This window comes from Rasamsonia emersonii (assembly GCF_000968595.1).
Source record: "Rasamsonia emersonii CBS 393.64 chromosome Unknown ctg1118621760089, whole genome shotgun sequence".
Classification (NCBI taxonomy): Eukaryota; Fungi; Ascomycota; class Eurotiomycetes; order Eurotiales; family Trichocomaceae; genus Rasamsonia; species Rasamsonia emersonii.
Genome location: NW_013563198.1, coordinates 27,965 through 45,300, shown reverse-complemented (window position 1 = coordinate 45,300; position 17,336 = coordinate 27,965). Strand labels below are relative to the sequence as shown.

Genomic DNA, 17,336 nt, shown 5'->3' with positions numbered 1-17,336 from the left:
ATAACCTGTTCGTCTTCGCCTTTATCATGCTGTGGGTGCGCAACCACTTCTGGCCCGCCGAGATCATCCTCATCGTCCACGTCTTCAGCCAGTCGTCCGCTTACTGGACGCATTTGGGATCCCCGCCCTTTGTCCATCTCCCGGCCATTGCGGGTCCCTATGCCTGGGCGCTGACGGCTCTGTTCTGGAACGGCGCGGTTGCGGCCCATGCCCACAACCTTCCCTCGCGGATTGTTGCCAATATCCTCATCTGGGTGATCTTTGTTCTTGGGCAAATCCACATCTTTGCTGCCAAGGACTATATCTTTGGCTATGCCTTGAGTTTCCTGACCCTCTGTAAGTAGTCCTTGATATATGCCAGCGTCCAAGCGCCTGAGCTGACTGACAACTCGTCAAGCCCTCGCGGTGGAGCAATTCCACATCAAGATCATTGCCCTGCAGTGGATCTTCGCTCTTGCCATCTTCGCCGTCTTCTTCGTGGGCTCGCTCTACGTGTCGACGGTGGTCTACTCGAACCGTGATATCTTCTTCAAGCGCATCGTGGCCCCAGAATCGACTGATCGTGAGCGGGAGCCTCTGCTCAACAACCAGTAAACGGTTCTACCGGTGTTACGAAGAGGCTGAAAGGAATCCTAGCTGTGAAACTTAAAAAAAAAAAGTTGAACAAGCCTGCTTCTTCGGAACGTTTCTTTTAAAAACGCTTCCATCGGAGGTCAAGTCTTAAAAGCATCGTCGTGAGGATTAATCATTCCTGTCAAGTTTATAAAATCGTTCACTGTTACTGATATGTTACTGCCTCGGATTATCGCATTTCTCTATCGTGTCTGTGCACGCTATTTTATCTCCCGATACGCTCAGGTCTACGTCATGTCTCTTATCAAAAGTCCCCACTCTACCTGGCGGTTATATGTACTGTTTTCAACGAGAATGGGAAAAAGAAAAATAACAAAGGAACATAGGACAGCATTCAAATATTGTTAATAATCAAATTTGAACAGACATAAAGGATCAATAGTCGATGTTGTTGTGTCTCAGATTACTCCGCGATAATTCGTCCGAGCAATTAGTCTAAACAAGCAAGGGACCGCAGCCCGTGGTTTCAGTCCTGCCCAGGATCATTGGCCACCCTTGACTAGGCGTTACGTAGGCGTTCATAATTAATTAAATCGATCGATGATCAACGACGGATTGACTGCAATGCTGCAGGGCTCTTGGTTGGGTGGTCTACCTCTGCCGTTGCTGGGGGAACGGCATTTCTTCCCACGCCGCCGGACCAAGTCAACATGCGATCGGCTCAACCATAGTAAATGCAGGACAAGTGAAATCGTACCTGCACGAACTTGCTCGTCGATTTTATTTCTTCTGCTTCCTTCCAAAGTTCGCTTATTTGTCGCAGTTTGTTGTCTGGTATTGAGATACAAGAAGAAAGCGGTCCTTATCAACTATCCATTTTGATTCCGGGCGACAGCGCTCCCGTTGCTTTCGATTATCATTGATTGTTTACAGTAATACCAAATACGGCAAAAGATCGATATCGCTTCGTCAGACAAAAAACCAAGAAAGCGCAACAGAGTGTGTTCCTTCAATGACCTGTTAAAGCGACAGAAAAACGGCGACGTCTTTGAGACCACCGCGATGGATCCATCGACGCCTTCCCGCGGGCTCAATGCCAGCTATGAAGATGATCCGCCTGCGTACCCGTACGGACCAGACGACATAGGCAGTGAAGCGTCCTTCTCCTCCAGCCGTCTGGACAATGGCTCCACGATGAGGCTGTTGCCCAACGGCCACGATGAGGACGGTGAGGATGCCGGCGATCTGGGAAGCGCCTCTCGCTTTCGGCCGGCTCAGGCATCGTCAACATTCAGAACGTATGTGCAAGACCCTGGATCTTCGTCTCTGGAACCCAAAAGCACTGGCCCAGTTGAGAACCCTTTGGAACCCATTCCTTCGAGCACCTCAGACACCACAGACACCCCTATTAAGTCAAGCACAACTGCAAAGTCCCCGTCAGTCGTGTCTCAAGCACCAGAGTCATCTCAGAGCTCTGCGAAATCAGCAAGAGATCAAGCACCTAGCGACCTGGTCCCTCCTCCCTTGTTTTACAATTCTCCCTCCAAACCCAGGCCTTGTTATCAGCGTGACCCCGTGAAAAAACACCCCCGAAAGAGACCAAGCTTCAAGCGAAGCTCCCTGATCAATCACCCACTGCCACTGGAACCCATCGCAGAGGACAGTCAGGCTAATGAAACCCATTGCAGTGCCAATCCGTCGCCGACGAGAACGTATCACCCATTCCACAAGCGTCAGACTTCCGCAGCGAGTTCTCTGCCTGGCTCTCGCCCTGGATCGAGCCTGGGTTACGGCCCGACGATCCCGCCCCCTGGGGTCTCGTCGACGGAGTCTCCGCAGTTTACGGCCAGACCAGGCTCCCCGATAAGGCCCTGGTCTCCCTCTCGCGGTACAGACTGGACTCGTCCACCGCCTCCGCCAGCGGCGGCGTCAGGTGTGAACTACGAGCCTGCAGATCTCAACGGTAGTCCGCGACCAGGTACCCCGAGCTCGAAGTATGGTGGGAGCCCTCGACGTCCGTTGCCGCCCGCGCCGCTGTTTTCCGGACCACCAGCTGGATCGGCTCCTGTGGAAACCAGCATTGACATCGGAGATGCCCCTGCCGCAGAGGATCCGTTTGGTGGTGGAGGCCGCACCATTGATCCTCGACCAGCCAGTATCCATTCGTATGATTCGTTTCTCAGCGAGTCGACCATGGTGACGGAGGACAAGGAGATGGAAAAGGTCGATCTGGATGACGGCCACAACGACACGGAAGTGCTGGTTGACCCGAACATGCATTACGGCCCAGCCCCCGAAGGCAAACAGACCCGGCGAGGCGTTCGACCGGCGCAGATGTCCAAGAAGGAAGTGCAACTGATCAACGGTGAGCTGGTCCTGGAGTGTAAGATCCCGACCATTCTGCACAGCTTTCTGCCCCGACGCGATGAGCGCGAATTCACCCACATGCGTTATACGGCCGTGACCTGCGACCCCGACGACTTCGTTGTGCGAGGATACAAGCTGCGCCAGAATATCGGGAGCACCATGCGCGAGACGGAATTGTTCATCTGCGTGACGATGTACAACGAGAACGAGATCTTGTTTACCAGGACCATGCATGGTATTATGCGCAACATCAGCCACTTCTGTTCCCGGACCAAGTCGCGCACATGGGGGAAGGACGGGTGGCAGAAGATTGTCGTGTGTATTATTGCCGACGGTCGTCAAAAGGTTCATCCAAGGACTCTCAATGCCTTGGCGGCGATGGGGATCTACCAAGAAGGCATTGCCAAGAACATGGTCAACCAGAAGGAGGTGACGGCGCACGTGTACGAGTACACGACGCAGGTGTCTCTTGACTCGGACCTCAAATTCAAAGGCGCAGAGAAAGGGATCGTGCCGTGTCAGGTCATCTTCTGCCTGAAGGAGAAGAATCAGAAGAAGCTGAATTCGCATCGGTGGTTCTTCAACGCCTTCGGCCGCGCCTTGCAGCCCAACGTGTGTATCCTGCTGGACGTGGGGACCAAACCTGCTCCGATGGCTCTGTACCATCTGTGGAAAGCGTTTGACCAGGATTCCAATGTGGCCGGTGCTGCAGGAGAGATTATCGCCGGTAAGGGCAAGCATTTCATGGGCCTGCTCAATCCGTTGGTGGCGTCGCAGAACTTTGAGTACAAGATGTCGAATATCCTGGATAAACCGCTCGAGTCGGTGTTTGGCTATATTACTGTGCTTCCCGGTGCGCTCAGTGCTTACCGGTACTACGCGCTTCAGAATGATTCTACTGGTCATGGGCCTCTCAGCCAGTACTTCAAGGGTGAGACGCTGCAGGGCAAGGACGCGGATGTCTTTACGGCGAACATGTACCTGGCGGAGGACCGTATTCTCTGCTGGGAGCTGGTGGCCAAGAGGGAAGAAAGATGGGTGTTGAAATTCGTCAAGAGCGCTGTTGGTGAAACTGACGTTCCAGGTATGTTGCTTCATCTAGCTTCCTCCAACGGTACTAATATCCTGCTAGACTCGGTTCCCGAATTCATCTCCCAGCGTCGGCGATGGCTGAACGGAGCCTTCTTCGCGGCTGTGTATTCGATCGTCAACATCCGCCAGATCTGGGAGACGGACCACTCGTTGGCGCGGAAGATTCTGTTGCACATCGAGTTTGTGTATCAGTTTTTCCAGCTTATCTTTACGTATTTTGGATTGGTGAGTTTGAGCGGGTGATATAGAGTCTTTTTTATATCTGCTAACGAGGTGCCTTTCCAGGCAAACTTCTATCTGGTGTTTTACTTCATTGCAGGCTCGCTGGCGAATCCAGAGCATGATCCGTTTGGTCATAACATGGGCAAGTACATCTTCTATGTGCTGCGATATGCCTGCGTCTTGCTTATTTGCCTGCAATTCATTCTGTCGATGGGGAATCGGCCACAGGGGTAAGTTGTACGACAGTACTTGGGTTTTGTTTCAGCTAACGCACCACAGGGCCAAGAAGATGTTCCTCTTTGGCATGATTGTTTACGGCATCATTATGGTCTATACCGCTTTTGCGACCATCTATCTAGTGGTGACGAAGCTGTTCAAGACCGGGGGTCGTCTCGAATTGGGCAGGGACAATTTCACCAACGTCATTGTCTCGCTGATGTCGACCATCGGGCTGTACTTTATCATGTCGTTCCTCTATCTGGATCCCTGGCACATGTTCACGTCGTCGGCACAGTATTTTGCGCTGCTGCCCAGCTACATCTGCATGTTGCAGGTGTACGCCTTCTGCAACACGCACGACGTGACGTGGGGAACGAAGGGAGATAACGTCCACCATATGGACCTGGGAGCGGCGCGAGGTCTGGGCGGGTCGACCGTCGAAGTCGAGATGCCTTCGGAGCAGCTGGACATTGACAGCGGGTACGACGAAGCGCTGCGGAATCTGCGCGACCGGCTCGAGGTGCCCAAGCAGCCCGTGTCAGAAAGCCAGCAGCAAGAGGACTACTACCGCGCGGTGCGCACGTACATGGTGTCGATCTGGATGATCGCCAACGCGATCCTGGCGATGGCCGTGTCGGAGGCGTACGGGATCGAGTCGGGCGCCAACAACGTGTACCTGTCGATCCTGCTGTGGGCGGTGGCCGCTCTGGCGGCGTTCCGCGCGCTGGGGTCGACGGCATTCGCCATCCTGAACGTCATCCACAAGATCGCCGAGGGCAAGATGAAGTTTGCGGCGGGAAACATCAGTGCGAAGGGCAGCAGCGCCAAGCAAAGCACCGTTGGAGGATCGACCAACTACGGCGGAAATGCGACCTGGCGCGACACTCTAGCGGAGATGGGCTGGACGGCGCAGCGGAAGCTGGGCAAGCTGATGTTTTGGAGGAGGTAGCATTCTACAGTATACTGTTAACAGTATACAAGTATACAGTGTACTGGTTCTGTGGAGGTGTCTTGATTTTGTTTTTCTGAATCTGCTTTTGACTTTTTTTTTCTTCTTGTCACGAGTCATCTTTTGATGGACATGAACGAACGAACAAACTCGAATGGTAATGCGATGGTCATGCACGGATTGGATAGTCATGTCGGTCATGTTAGTCATGTCAGTCATGTATGTATGTACGAATGTACCCACTACTCGAATGAATGCGATGGATACGGATATAATATTGTTCGAAGTATTCTCCAGGTCAAGATAGGTAGGTAAGTAAGAATCATTAATGTTAACCTTAGGCATATACATACGTACTGTACACTATGGACACACATAGAGTTCTACCGAGGTACCGAGGTCACTAACTGGCTTACCTTCCTCGTACGTAGGTACAGAGTACAGTTCATGTAGCATGCGGCTGAAAATAAAGCAATTTCTGGAGCCAAGATTGGAACTGGGCCTTAACTAATTTAGTAATTAATGTTATATATATACTTCGTACAGTGTTACATTACATTAGAGTTGTTATTAGTTGGGGAAAACCTTGTTTTTTTGTTTTGTTTTGTATGTGTTTTGTATTTGTGAACGGAATATTATTGCTAATTATTACATTTGTACTGTATATAGATTTATCTATACGGGGGGAGAGAGGAGAGTATATAGTCTTTTCTTCTTTTTTCTTTTAAATGAGTGCAGAGGTCATCAGCTAGGTAGAAATATCGATGCAGATGTACTGTATAATATTCATATACTTCGTACATAGTCCGTACAGCACCGGCTATCTTTCCCCTTTTCTTCTCTTTCTTTTCGCTAAATTTAAATTCGATTAATTCGAATCACAGCAGACGATGACACCACGGGGAAAAAGCCTCCTGGGCTGGACCAACAGCAGAGCCTCTTGGCACTTACCCTAACAGGATAAAAAAAGACGAGAATGATCGTCTAGATCCATTCCTTAACTTACAAGGCTGGATTAGCCCTGACTACTAGCGTAGTAGTCTGTGCTTTGAACCTTCTCTCTTGCTAAAGATATGCCTTCCTGTCCAATCAAAGTCCTCGCTAGCCGGGATGGATCGTAAGGTTGAACTTGCCCGACTGGGCGGTCCGTGAAGCTATTCCCGGTGTAAATAATATCGAATATAGTTCGTGGGTGGAAAAATCGTCGTATGAATACGAGGTCGTATAGATATATATGTTATGTTCCCAGCTGCAGGCTGAGTTTTTTCCTACTCTGTCAAACCCAGTAAACGGTCTGTACAGTATACAACATGCCCGCCCTGCATATCACCCTCCTCGCCCTCCTAGGCACCGCCCTCGCCTTCTCCTTCATCCAACTCGGCCTGCTGGCCCACGCCATCTCGATCCTCAACCAGGTCGTCGAGGTGCCCGTCTACGACTACGGGTTCGGCTTCACCTACGAGACCACCAAGATCGGCACGCCCGCCATCATCGCCTTCCTGATGTTCGCCGCCGTCTGGTCCATCCTCGTCTCTGCTGCTGCGTTGGGTCTGCCATTGTTCTTTCACTCAAAGGGGCAGCATGCGTGTAATGCGTGGTTGGCGCCCGCCCTTATTGCTGTCTACTTCGTTACCTGGGTCTTTTGGCTGGCTGGGTTTGCGGACCTGGCTGCCGTTGTGGGCGATTCCCTTGTTGGGTCGCCGTATATTGATGCGATTATTGCGTTTGGCGTGTTGTTATGGTGGGAATATATATATATATACATAGCAAAACTAGAGTTAACTGGGTCAACTGCTGACTGGTTGACTACTCTCCAGGCTCATCTTCGTCGCGCTTTTCGTCCTGAGTTTCCTTGCTGTCTTTGATGTCCTCAAGGCTGAATGGCCTGGATACTTGCCGCTGCGGTCTCGCACGACTGCTGCTGCTGCTGATACTGTCCCCGCTACGTCTGCGTCTGCGCCCGCCGCCTCTGCTGACCCGGCTGCCCAAGAGCAGAAGGTGGAGGCCGGGCAAGAGAGTTCTGCTTAAACACGAGTTGAGATGAAGCGTACGGAGTACTGTATGTATGTACATACACTTGCATTATGTGCCGGTGGTCTGCATGCATGCATTGAGTAAGTGATTGAGTGAGTGGGCGTCCTAGACGATTATCCTATATCATATAAATCTACGATATCATGTCAACACAGTGTGTTGGTTATCATGACTTATATTTATGTTTATACCCTGTCTGTCTGTTTGCATCTGCATCTGCATTTGCATTTGCATGTATAGTGTTAGTTAGTTAAGAGAAGAGAGGAATGTTCATAAGAGAAGATTAAAAATCTGGATTTGATTGATTCAGAAAAAGCATTGCATGTTAAGTGTAGTCCACTCAGTAGGTACTGTACAGTACATGTATTTTACGAGCTTGATTCCTGCCACGCAATCCAAATCATACGAGTTTCCATTGAGAAATATGCTGGATCCAGTACCAATAATACCAGACAGCAAAGGGGAAAAAAAGTACCAGATAGAGAAGAACACTGCCAGTCGGATATATGGCATGGCAGGCATCTATTTGTTTATTTATTTATTGCCTCTTCCTTCTTAGACCAGGAAACTTACCTACTCTGTACAGAGGATGGAAAAATAGCAAGTCTAGCATTAGTAAAGAGAGACCTGTTGGTTAAGTCTGTGGATTGGTCATTGGATGGTATAATGAATGCATTACTCTGTATGCATAATGCATGATGATGGTCGAATAAAATAAGAGTGAGACGAAAGGGAGAAAACAAAGAAAAAAGAAGAAAAAACAAGAGAGATGAATTCCTTTCATCATGGCCATCATCTTCTTTTTTTGCTTTCTCTTTGAAGTACTTTTTTTTAAAAAAATATGAAAAACATTGTCTCAAAATTGCCACTTATGATTTTTTTTTTGCATAAATCTCAAATAAATTCTGACTAAATGCACTTAGGAATACATACATAATCTATTATCACTGCGATTTTCAGGGCTGTGTTCTATCTCTATCTACTTCCTACCTAGACATGTATGTAGCATAAGGTTATTAACCACTAAAGACGGACATGCATTAGGCAATTCTACTACGAGTCATCATGCATAAACCCTAGACGCGCGAGGGATGTAGATCTTGTCTTTTGTGGGAAAAAAAATTACAATGTTGTAATTATGAGCGCTGATTCTTTGTTGGGAAATAGCTTGATATCTATGTATCATCAGTCTGACTCAGATGGATGTGTGTGCTGGTTTGAGCACGTTACGCTTCATACCAGCTTGCAGTGTATAGCTATATATATATGTACACTTCCCTGATATGAGGAATGGGCTCTCCCTCAAGCAGCTGTTCACGTTACAATAGCTTATTATATCTCTGTGCAATTTTCTCTCTCTCTTTTTTTTTGTCAGAATAGGTATTATTATGGGCCCCACGGAAGAAAGCCGGAGAGAACACCTGATCAAAGCTTTGCGCGGCCAAAAAAGTCATCACTCCAGACCTGAAACCACTCCTAGGACACTGGGCTAAGGGTGTAAGCCGGAGCTGGAGCGTCTCTGTGTCGATATGGACAAATATATTAAGCGGTACGCATACATTCTGCAATGTTCCAGGCTGACATTCATCTGTCAGATCCTTCCCTCAAGGAAAGAAGCGACAGAACATGCAGGACTTGGACGCCGGCTCTTTCGGATCGCAGTGGTTCTCGTACGCGTCGTTTGAGAGAATTGGTTTTATGGCGTATATCTGCATTTGGGTAGGTTTAGCATTAAAAGTCTGTATACTGTAAGAAGGCTTGCTGAGTTGTGCTTGTTAGTTGTTCTCGTGGGATGATGGTATAGTTTCTCTCTTGAATTCCTTCTTCGAACAAGAATGTATTTTATTTATTTGTTTTTTCCTTTTTGGCTAATAGCAACAGACACCGATAACCAGAGTTCACCGATATGCTATACGAGGCGACGAATAGCAGCATTCTGTAGCCAAACTAAAGAATTCATCCACCATGTCCTCACACCGGATGCTTCCGATATTAGTCAACTACCTGGCAGTGACAACTACATAATTTCCAACTTCGAGCCTATTGGGAAGCCTGTCTCCGCTGTATACAGTCCTGGTAAGTGGACGGTTTATGGGCTGTGAGGTGCCTGACGGCTGACATGCTGCAGCGCAGAGGGAATTACTTCTCCAGCAACTCAACTATGTCGACATGGCTCTGCTGGAGCAGCAGGTCCTGACAAGCAGGAAAGTACATTCTGTGGAGGAATATCTCGAGCGTAGGATGGGCTCGAGTGCTAATGGCGTTGTGCTTGCTTTGATTGAGATGTATGTCATCTCTCTCTTTTTTTTTTTTAATATTGACCTGGTTGATATCTTGAGTAGATACGGCTACGAAATGGAGATGTCTCCGTCAATCGTCCAGGGGAAGGAGATGCGTTAGCTGCGGAAACTTACCAATATAATCATTGCAATGTTCGCTGCGACATCTGATATTCATTTTCATATGCTTGAGCTAATCGTTCTGTCATGCAGGACCGACGACCTCCATTCCGCCAGAAGGAGCTTTATAGCATTCCTGTCTAGTGTACTTCTAGCTACCTGACCGACCTCTGCAGAAACTCGGACAAGTCGACACGATTCTTTCTCTGCTGTACCTCCAACACGGCTCTCTACAGAAAGGAGTTGACCAGGCCTTCGAGATGATCCGCTCCGCCGTTGCCGAATTCAATGTCCTATCCAAACAATTCCTCGCCACCTACTTGAATGACGTCGAACTGCATGCGATGCTGCAGAAGTACATTGCTGAGTTGCAGTATGCCTGTACTGTACGGCTAACGTTAACAGGGGATACTTCCCATTCTCGTCGTTCATCCTTTTTTTTTTCTGTGCTGTACTGATTTATCCACTCTCAGCACGAAGCGATACCATGTTGGCAGTGAGTATGTCGGCGGAGGTGTGAAAGTGATGTTTGAGTAAGATGTCAAATAGAAAGGATGGTTGAGCTAGTAGTAGATATTGGTGTAGAAGGATTTGTTTCATGGAAATCAGATCGATCACTTACTGCATTTTTTGCTTTATCTGAGTCTGGTTCTAGAGGAGAGATATTAGTAGATAACAGTATTGTAATCACTTCAATAGATTTTTTTTAAGATAAAAAGCCAAAGGACACAGGAGCAATTCCAGGTCCTCTTAAGACATTCTCGGTATGTACCCGGGTGATAATAAAATTAGCCCTATCGGACAATTCCTCCACAAAGATGCCTGCCTTGTGTAACTTACTAACCTCCTTTTTGTTTTTTTAACAAGGCTAGACGTAAACAATACCATAATTTATTCATTCGGATTTGAGACGGATAAAAAAGGGAGATTCTCGACTAGGTACGCAAGGAGCTGCATTCCCCTACTATCTTATCTTATTCTATGACAAAGACAAAGAAAACATTAAGATAAATGATAAAGACAGTGTTTTATTTATACCCCAGTTAAGAACGAGATAATCTGTGGTTTATCTATCTAACTCTCTCTGACTATCAGACTGGCATTTTGATTGAGCCTTGTGCAACGTGCACAGTATGTATGTATGTATGCATGCATGCTTCCTTTCGTTTAAACCTAGGGCTGGTTGATAGTAATTAATCACATGTACTTATTCTCTATCTATACTTGACTTGACTTGACATTGTACTCCTCCTCCTTTTTCCTCACTCGTTCTATGACTAGCAACTAATTGTGATTTTTACTCTCAAACTGATTTATTGACCTGATGTGTATGTGTATCAGCATGGGCCGCTGGTCAAACTGCAGTGAGGTACGGTACATATTCAGGTCTCTCCCTCCAGTACAAAGAAAGAAAAAGCTAATTCACGATATTATGCCAACAGGACAGTACTCGTCTTCCAGAGGGCATGCAGCGAATCAGCTATGACGCAGACACGCAGGTGTACACTTATCAGGATGCCGACGGCACACTGTGGGAGGGGGCACCGGGGGCGCGATACGGGGTGTTGAAAAGGGGTATATTTCTGCACTTTCTCTCTGGAGATGACTTCTGGCTAACTGACTGATTTTATTTTTCTTGTGATGTATAGTCCAAACATTACCAACCCTCCCAGAAGAAGTCAATCCTCCTTCTCCTTCTCCCTCCTCACTGTCCACCAACACATCAGGGCAATTCAAGCACTTTGACCAGTTTGACATATGCCAGTGCCAATGCCAGAATGAAAAGAAGCCCTTATCTACCTCGACCGGAAATACTGCTGCTGTTACCAGCGACAGAAAGAAACACCATGAACGTGAAGGTGGACGTGGACGCGGACGAGGACGCTTTTTCGCTGTTCTTTTTCTTCAGGTTTGTTTCCCCTGACATACACACACCTTCTCTATTTTTCTCCTTTGCTTTGCTTTTCTTTTCTGTTATTATCTGGATAATATACAAACAAGTCACTAACCCCAATCTTTCTCCAAACAGCGTCTGACACGCTCCACATCCACCAAGACCTTCACTCTCGCCGAACAACGAACCACCATCAGCACCAGTACCAGCACCAACACCAACAGTACCACCAGCAACATCACTACCAGCCGGAGCAGCAGCACCAGCAGTATAAGAAAGATGGAGCTATTACTGACACGACACAAGCGGGCGAGGTCGACTTCTACTGCTACTGCTAGTACAGCCACGACAGCTACTACCGCTACTTCTACTTCGATAGCTACTACTACTGCGACTAATGGCAGTGATAATACTCTTCTGTCCAGTCCAGTCTGGTGACTTCTCCTCCTCCTACCTAGCTACCTACCTAGCTGGCTGGATGGTTTGTCGTGTAGATAGATTGTTGACGTATGAGGATGGATGATGGATGGATCAATTCATTGAAATTAGTCGGGATTAATTATTTGATTGTTAATCGCTATATATTATATTCTCTTTGATATTCTCTTTGAATGGGGTTAAGCGAATAATTAATGAAAATGTGAATTCTCTTGGTTGTTGCTGAATAAATAACGCAGGCAAAGGAAAGAATTTTTTTTAAAAAAAAGCGGGAGAGCGACAAACTATACCATCGACTGTCTTTAAAGCTAGGAGGATGGATATATGTACTGTACTCTACATTATATAGGCATGGGAGTTAATAAAAGTCCTCAGGAAAGACTGTTATCATTATTCTGAATCAAGTGTTCCTGGTCTTACTATTAATGCCTAACTCTTCTCATCCATAGTAAGAATCTCAATCCAGACTGCGCTTTCATCCTATCGTACAGACAAACAGAAAGCTGGAGCAAAGAACGACAAGCAACGAGGAAAGAACCTCAGATATGGCCATGTCATGACTGCTCAGCCCACATCGAAAAGAAAAAGTCCACAAGAACATCCTCTCGATACGAACAGCACGAACAGCCTGTCAACCGACTGCATCACCATCCTTCCGCCTTGTAGGCACTCCCATCCTCCGGATGCTTCCTGAGCCACGGCTCGACCTCATCATCCGCCATCTCGTGAAGGATCACCCTACTCGGCTCGTCCACCGACTTCTTCTTGGCAAAAGAAGAAGGACCCTTGCTCTCGTCCGGGCCGAGGGCGTACGCGAAGAGCGTGCCGTCGAGGTTGAACGCCGTCGCAAGGACGGATCCGCCCATGTTGGGGAACGTCCTGACGCGCTTGTGGGTTTTGTAGTCCCACATTGTCAGTGTGCCGTCTGCGCAGGCGGTGCTGAATGTGCTGCGGTAAAGAGGGTGGAAGCTGATAGCGTTAACCTCGCACTTCGGGTTTGCACCGTCTTGACGACTGCATTTCCAGTCGTAGTTGCGTTTCTCGCTGAGATGTCTGTCAGCAGTGCTATCAAAAGCTAAAAAAGGGGAATAGATGAGAGAGACCTACGCTTCAGCATTCGCGTCCAGATAATGGATTGCACACTGTCCGTCGGCGCTCCCCACGGCGAATCCGTACGTGCCAGGCAGGCATTTGACCACACGGGTCTTCTGCAGCAATGGACTTTTCACCGTCAAACGTATGCTATACTGCTGGAGCAGATCGACGATGTGGATCTCACGACTACCTGTGCCTATCACTAGCATACGCTCGTCAGTGTCCAGGCATTCGACTCGCTGATTACAATACAGCGAGCCGATGGGCTCTCTCTGGCGCAAATCCCAGTAGTTGACGATGCGGTCCCGGGAACCGGTGACGAGCAAATCGGTGCGAGTTGCGCGGTGATCAAAGAACTTGGCGCAGCTGACAGGTTCCTCATGGCCGTCCAGGCGACGAAGTGTTCTCGCTTCGCCACTCACGTCCAAGACGCGAGCGGACTTGTCGGCGCTCGCCCCGACGACGAGGTTCCTGTACTAGATCTCGATCAGTATGGATCAGACAGATTCTCAGCAGCAAACAAGTATCTTTACACGAGACCAGGCACAGCTGAGAACAGGCCCATCGAACTGCACTTTAACCCGCTCTTCCGCATCCAAATAACCCTCTACCTCGTAGATCCGCAGTGTATTGTCCCAGGAAGCGACAGCGAGCATGTCCCTGGCCGACGACCAGGCCAGGCTCGAGACCTGCTTCTTGGGGCAGGAGGCCAACTCGATGTCGTTGTAGATCCATCCGGTCTCCTGGAGAAGAGGGACCGGGCAATTAGTGATTCTGGGGTATATGGACATTGTCACTATGGCTGATGGAAAGTAAGAAGGGACGATCGAGGAATAGGGAGATGATAAGATGATACAGGATGAATGTCTCAAATGGAAGAACAGTTGAGACAAGACACAGAGGGATGGACAGATTAGAATGTGTCTGAAGGAAAGAAGATGAAAGCAGAAAGGAAAGCAGGACTGTCACAGAAGGTCGCCATGGTGAATTTTGTCTCCACGATGGGCTGGCGGCTGGTTAATAGTTTGTATGGGGCTGGACAAGCTCGGCGTGCTCCAAGGTCTTTCCACATTCAGAGAGAAGCTCAGCGTCACGCATCTTGTGAGGGAGGTCTTGAGTGTTTGTTGGGACTGTCAGTGCACAGGAGCATTTGATGTTCACTTCACTGTTATATTGATGAGTTGGAAATCCCACTGTCCAGAAGAATGGTAAAGCTTGACTAGTACAAACATCAGGCATAGCACAATGCAACATCTGGGAGAGTGAAAGAGGGAATGAGTTTGATATCCACCACATGACAATCAAATCCGAGACATTAAAAAATTATTTTATCACTAACTCAGCAGGGTATCTAAAAGCATTCAAATACAGCAGATGGACAAACAAACCGCTCCATGACCCATTCTGACAAAACCTCGAGTAATGCATTTTCCCTTAAACCGTAGAACAAAAACCTCTCGATCATAATCATCATCACGTCGTAAGTCATCATCAGTCTATCTATCGATGCATTCGAAAGATTAGGATTAAGTCGGCTTCATGCCGTAGATAAAACGGACTTTGGCGTAGAGATGAAGTTGGGGGTTGCAAAGCTCAGCTTTGACCCTGGCGATAATTTGGTGAATCTTGTCCAGTGGCATTCTTAACACGCGAGTGGCAGCTGCGAGGGTGTACGGTTCGATGGATTCATAGACCGCAAGCAGAGCGTATTGGCCGAGTTCCTTCAGGCGAGCGTCTTTGACCCACGCACCAATAGGTACCTGAATGGATTTATGAGTATGGCACATACTAGGGTTTAGTGTTCGAGATCAACCAACCTTGTAAATATCCTCATGCACATCGGCAAACCCAGCGTCGACCATGGCCGGTTTCAACCTGCTTGCATCGTTGAAAGACTTGCCAAACCTCGTGCTGGCCTCGTTGACCATGTTCAACCAATTCGGGATGTATTCAGCCCGCTCCAGGGTGCCGTCATCTGAGTACACCTCCATCTCGAATTCCTGCATTTCCAGCCACCCGCCCGGCCTGAGATTGTCGAACGCCTGCTGGAACAAGCCGTTCCACTCCGCAATACTGCCACACATTGCTCGCCCATGGATGAAGTCGAATTCGTGACCAAACGTCCACTGGCCCTCAACGTCGTCAACATAGAACTTGCAATTCGGAGGCACCCAAGACGGCTGGATGGGGCTGAGATCGGTGCCGATGACTTGGGCACTGGGGAAGACGTCAGCCATGTCCATCGCCCAGAGGCCTGTTCCGGTGCCAATGTCGAGGATGTGCTGGGGATGGGACGGGATGGGCGCCCGGAACAGTTTTCCCTGCAGCAGGAGCAGGAAGACGTGATGGATCAGATCCAGACGGCGCTGCTCGATCTCGTCGTTGGGCAGCAGGTAGACACCTTCTCGGAAGGCGTGATAGCGACGTCCATTCTCATAGCGATAGCGGGTGACGGAGGACTCGATTGACATGCTGTCCACACTTTGGGCATCTTCGGCTACGCCCTCGTCTTCGAGATACTGGCAAGAGTTAGCGAATGGGCAACTGCAGGCAAGAAAGCGATCCCCACGTCATCGGTGTGCAAGTCTGCATCCATATTGGATTTTGTCGATGCAGCTGTTTGCGTCGACATGGTGGCTTCCAGGCAGGGCACAGCAGCCCTGAACAGGAACGAGAAGGAGAGGAAGAGGAAGAAGAACGAGCAAGACAGAACAGGAAGGCGAGCTGGGCCTGGTCAGAGGCGCTCAGTTCCATTATAAAGCAATGCTCGTGACTGTTGACTGAAAAAGAAGGTCCTTTTTTTCACGACTGGTTGATCGCGGGTCCGATGGGGCCTGAAATTCTGTCCATCGATCGACCCAAACGGTGTAACCTGGAGGCATCGACGATTTTCAGGAGACCGCAGGACGATTCACCAACCATGGCCCCGAACCCCATTTTGACAGCATGCGAAGTCTGTAAGCGAGCGTTGACGTTGGATTGGGGGAGGCCATTGGTGATAAATCTCCGCAGGGGACTTTCCATCGTCCCAATAAACAGATCTGGCGACGTTTTAGCGACCTTTCACTCAGCTCTCGAACGTCAGACATATCGAATGATCCCCTGCGCCAGATCCTAACAAGCGCCCGGGGGCCACTCTGTTAGACGCGTTGCCAACCAGCAGCAGCGGCATCCTGGTCCGTCTGTGGATCGTCCTCCGCGGCGACGCTAGAGGGATCCACTGCAGGAGCTGCAGGCGGAGTGAGATCCAAAGCCCCAGAAATTCAGACTTCCAGACGTGCCGAAAGGTGTGTTGGGTTGTGTTGTCCAACGCATGTGGGTGGATGAAAAAAGGAAGGCCGAAATGGCGGAAGACGGAGAGTTCCAAATTTTCGGCATCGCGAGACTTGTCCGTCCAAAAAACGGCCAGAAAATTCCCCCAAAAGAAGACAACTTCAACGGCGAAAAAATAAAATAAATTTGCGTCTTGATGACGGAGATGCTGCCTGCAAGGGACTAAAGAGTCGAGACCCAAATTTATTCCAGCATGACTGCTTCTTTATCGGCCCGTCCGTCGGTGGACGTTCTTGTCTTTGGGCCGACTAAATTTTGGGCCATTCGCGCCGCCAACCAAACAAGACCCAAATCTCAAAAACAAGAAGATCCATCAGCTGCGCGGTCTGATTCGGCGCCGGAGCCGACTTGCAGCCATGCAGAATAAATAAATGCGCCGGTCATGCGACTGGGATGGCCCTGGGGAGTTTTATTTCTCCGCTCGCCTAGCTGGGAGATCGCCCAGCCGACGCTGAATGGATCATCGATTGCGGCGCAGCAGAGATCCAAGCAAGGAGATCCGTTTCATGTCTGTGGGTAGGATGATTTGGCTTGGTCGATGCATTTGAACAACCCTCCAGGCTTGTTTCAGTCGTGATTCAAGGCCTCAGGCTCAACACGGCGGCCTCAGGCGCAACGGAACCAGCCGAAAATCATGCTTCCACTATTTCTAGTGATCTGCTGCTAGTAAACTGCTAGTAAAGGGCTATAAAGATCTTCATTAACGCATAGCTTGCTCTAT

At 48.9% G+C, this 17,336-nt stretch overlaps 6 protein-coding genes across 6 annotated transcripts; 4 read left to right on the top strand and 2 right to left on the bottom strand.

The window, feature by feature from the left end:
• Positions 1 to 26: 26 nt before the first annotated feature.
• On the top strand, positions 27 to 594 carry T310_3893 (uncharacterized protein; the record flags this gene model as incomplete). Its single annotated transcript, XM_013473248.1, has 2 exons — positions 27 to 336; positions 398 to 594. 2 exons carry the CDS (start codon positions 27 to 29, stop codon positions 592 to 594), a joined length of 507 nt encoding a protein of 168 aa, XP_013328702.1.
• Positions 595 to 1,635: 1,041 nt separating this feature from the next.
• On the top strand, positions 1,636 to 6,127 carry T310_3892 (Chitin synthase; the record flags this gene model as incomplete). The annotated part of the gene is made up of 7 exons (XM_013473247.1): positions 1,636 to 4,257; positions 4,318 to 4,484; positions 4,534 to 5,418; positions 5,611 to 5,729; positions 5,802 to 5,845; positions 5,969 to 6,028; positions 6,092 to 6,127. 7 exons carry the CDS (start codon positions 1,636 to 1,638, stop codon positions 6,125 to 6,127), a joined length of 3,933 nt encoding a protein of 1,310 aa, XP_013328701.1.
• A 605-nt stretch (positions 6,128 to 6,732) lies between these two features.
• T310_3891 (Integral membrane protein) lies at positions 6,733 to 7,450 on the top strand (the record flags this gene model as incomplete). Its single annotated transcript, XM_013473246.1, has 2 exons — positions 6,733 to 7,163; positions 7,240 to 7,450. 2 exons carry the CDS (start codon positions 6,733 to 6,735, stop codon positions 7,448 to 7,450), a joined length of 642 nt encoding a protein of 213 aa, XP_013328700.1.
• A 1,632-nt stretch (positions 7,451 to 9,082) lies between these two features.
• On the top strand, positions 9,083 to 12,187 carry T310_3890 (LysM domain-containing protein; the record flags this gene model as incomplete). Its single annotated transcript, XM_013473245.1, has 13 exons — positions 9,083 to 9,126; positions 9,180 to 9,204; positions 9,352 to 9,532; positions 9,585 to 9,741; positions 9,949 to 10,000; positions 10,032 to 10,228; positions 10,329 to 10,369; positions 10,567 to 10,619; positions 10,951 to 10,990; positions 11,197 to 11,224; positions 11,303 to 11,430; positions 11,505 to 11,764; positions 12,056 to 12,187. 13 exons carry the CDS (start codon positions 9,083 to 9,085, stop codon positions 12,185 to 12,187), a joined length of 1,338 nt encoding a protein of 445 aa, XP_013328699.1.
• A 644-nt stretch (positions 12,188 to 12,831) lies between these two features.
• T310_3889 (Poly(A)+ RNA export protein) lies at positions 12,832 to 14,073 on the bottom strand (the record flags this gene model as incomplete). The annotated part of the gene is made up of 3 exons (XM_013473244.1): positions 12,832 to 13,231; positions 13,295 to 13,758; positions 13,816 to 14,073. 3 exons carry the CDS (start codon positions 14,071 to 14,073, stop codon positions 12,832 to 12,834), a joined length of 1,122 nt encoding a protein of 373 aa, XP_013328698.1.
• Positions 14,074 to 14,808: 735 nt separating this feature from the next.
• Positions 14,809 to 15,914, bottom strand: T310_3888 (uncharacterized protein; the record flags this gene model as incomplete). Its single annotated transcript, XM_013473243.1, has 3 exons — positions 14,809 to 15,042; positions 15,100 to 15,801; positions 15,852 to 15,914. 3 exons carry the CDS (start codon positions 15,912 to 15,914, stop codon positions 14,809 to 14,811), a joined length of 999 nt encoding a protein of 332 aa, XP_013328697.1.
• Positions 15,915 to 17,336: the final 1,422 nt, after the last annotated feature.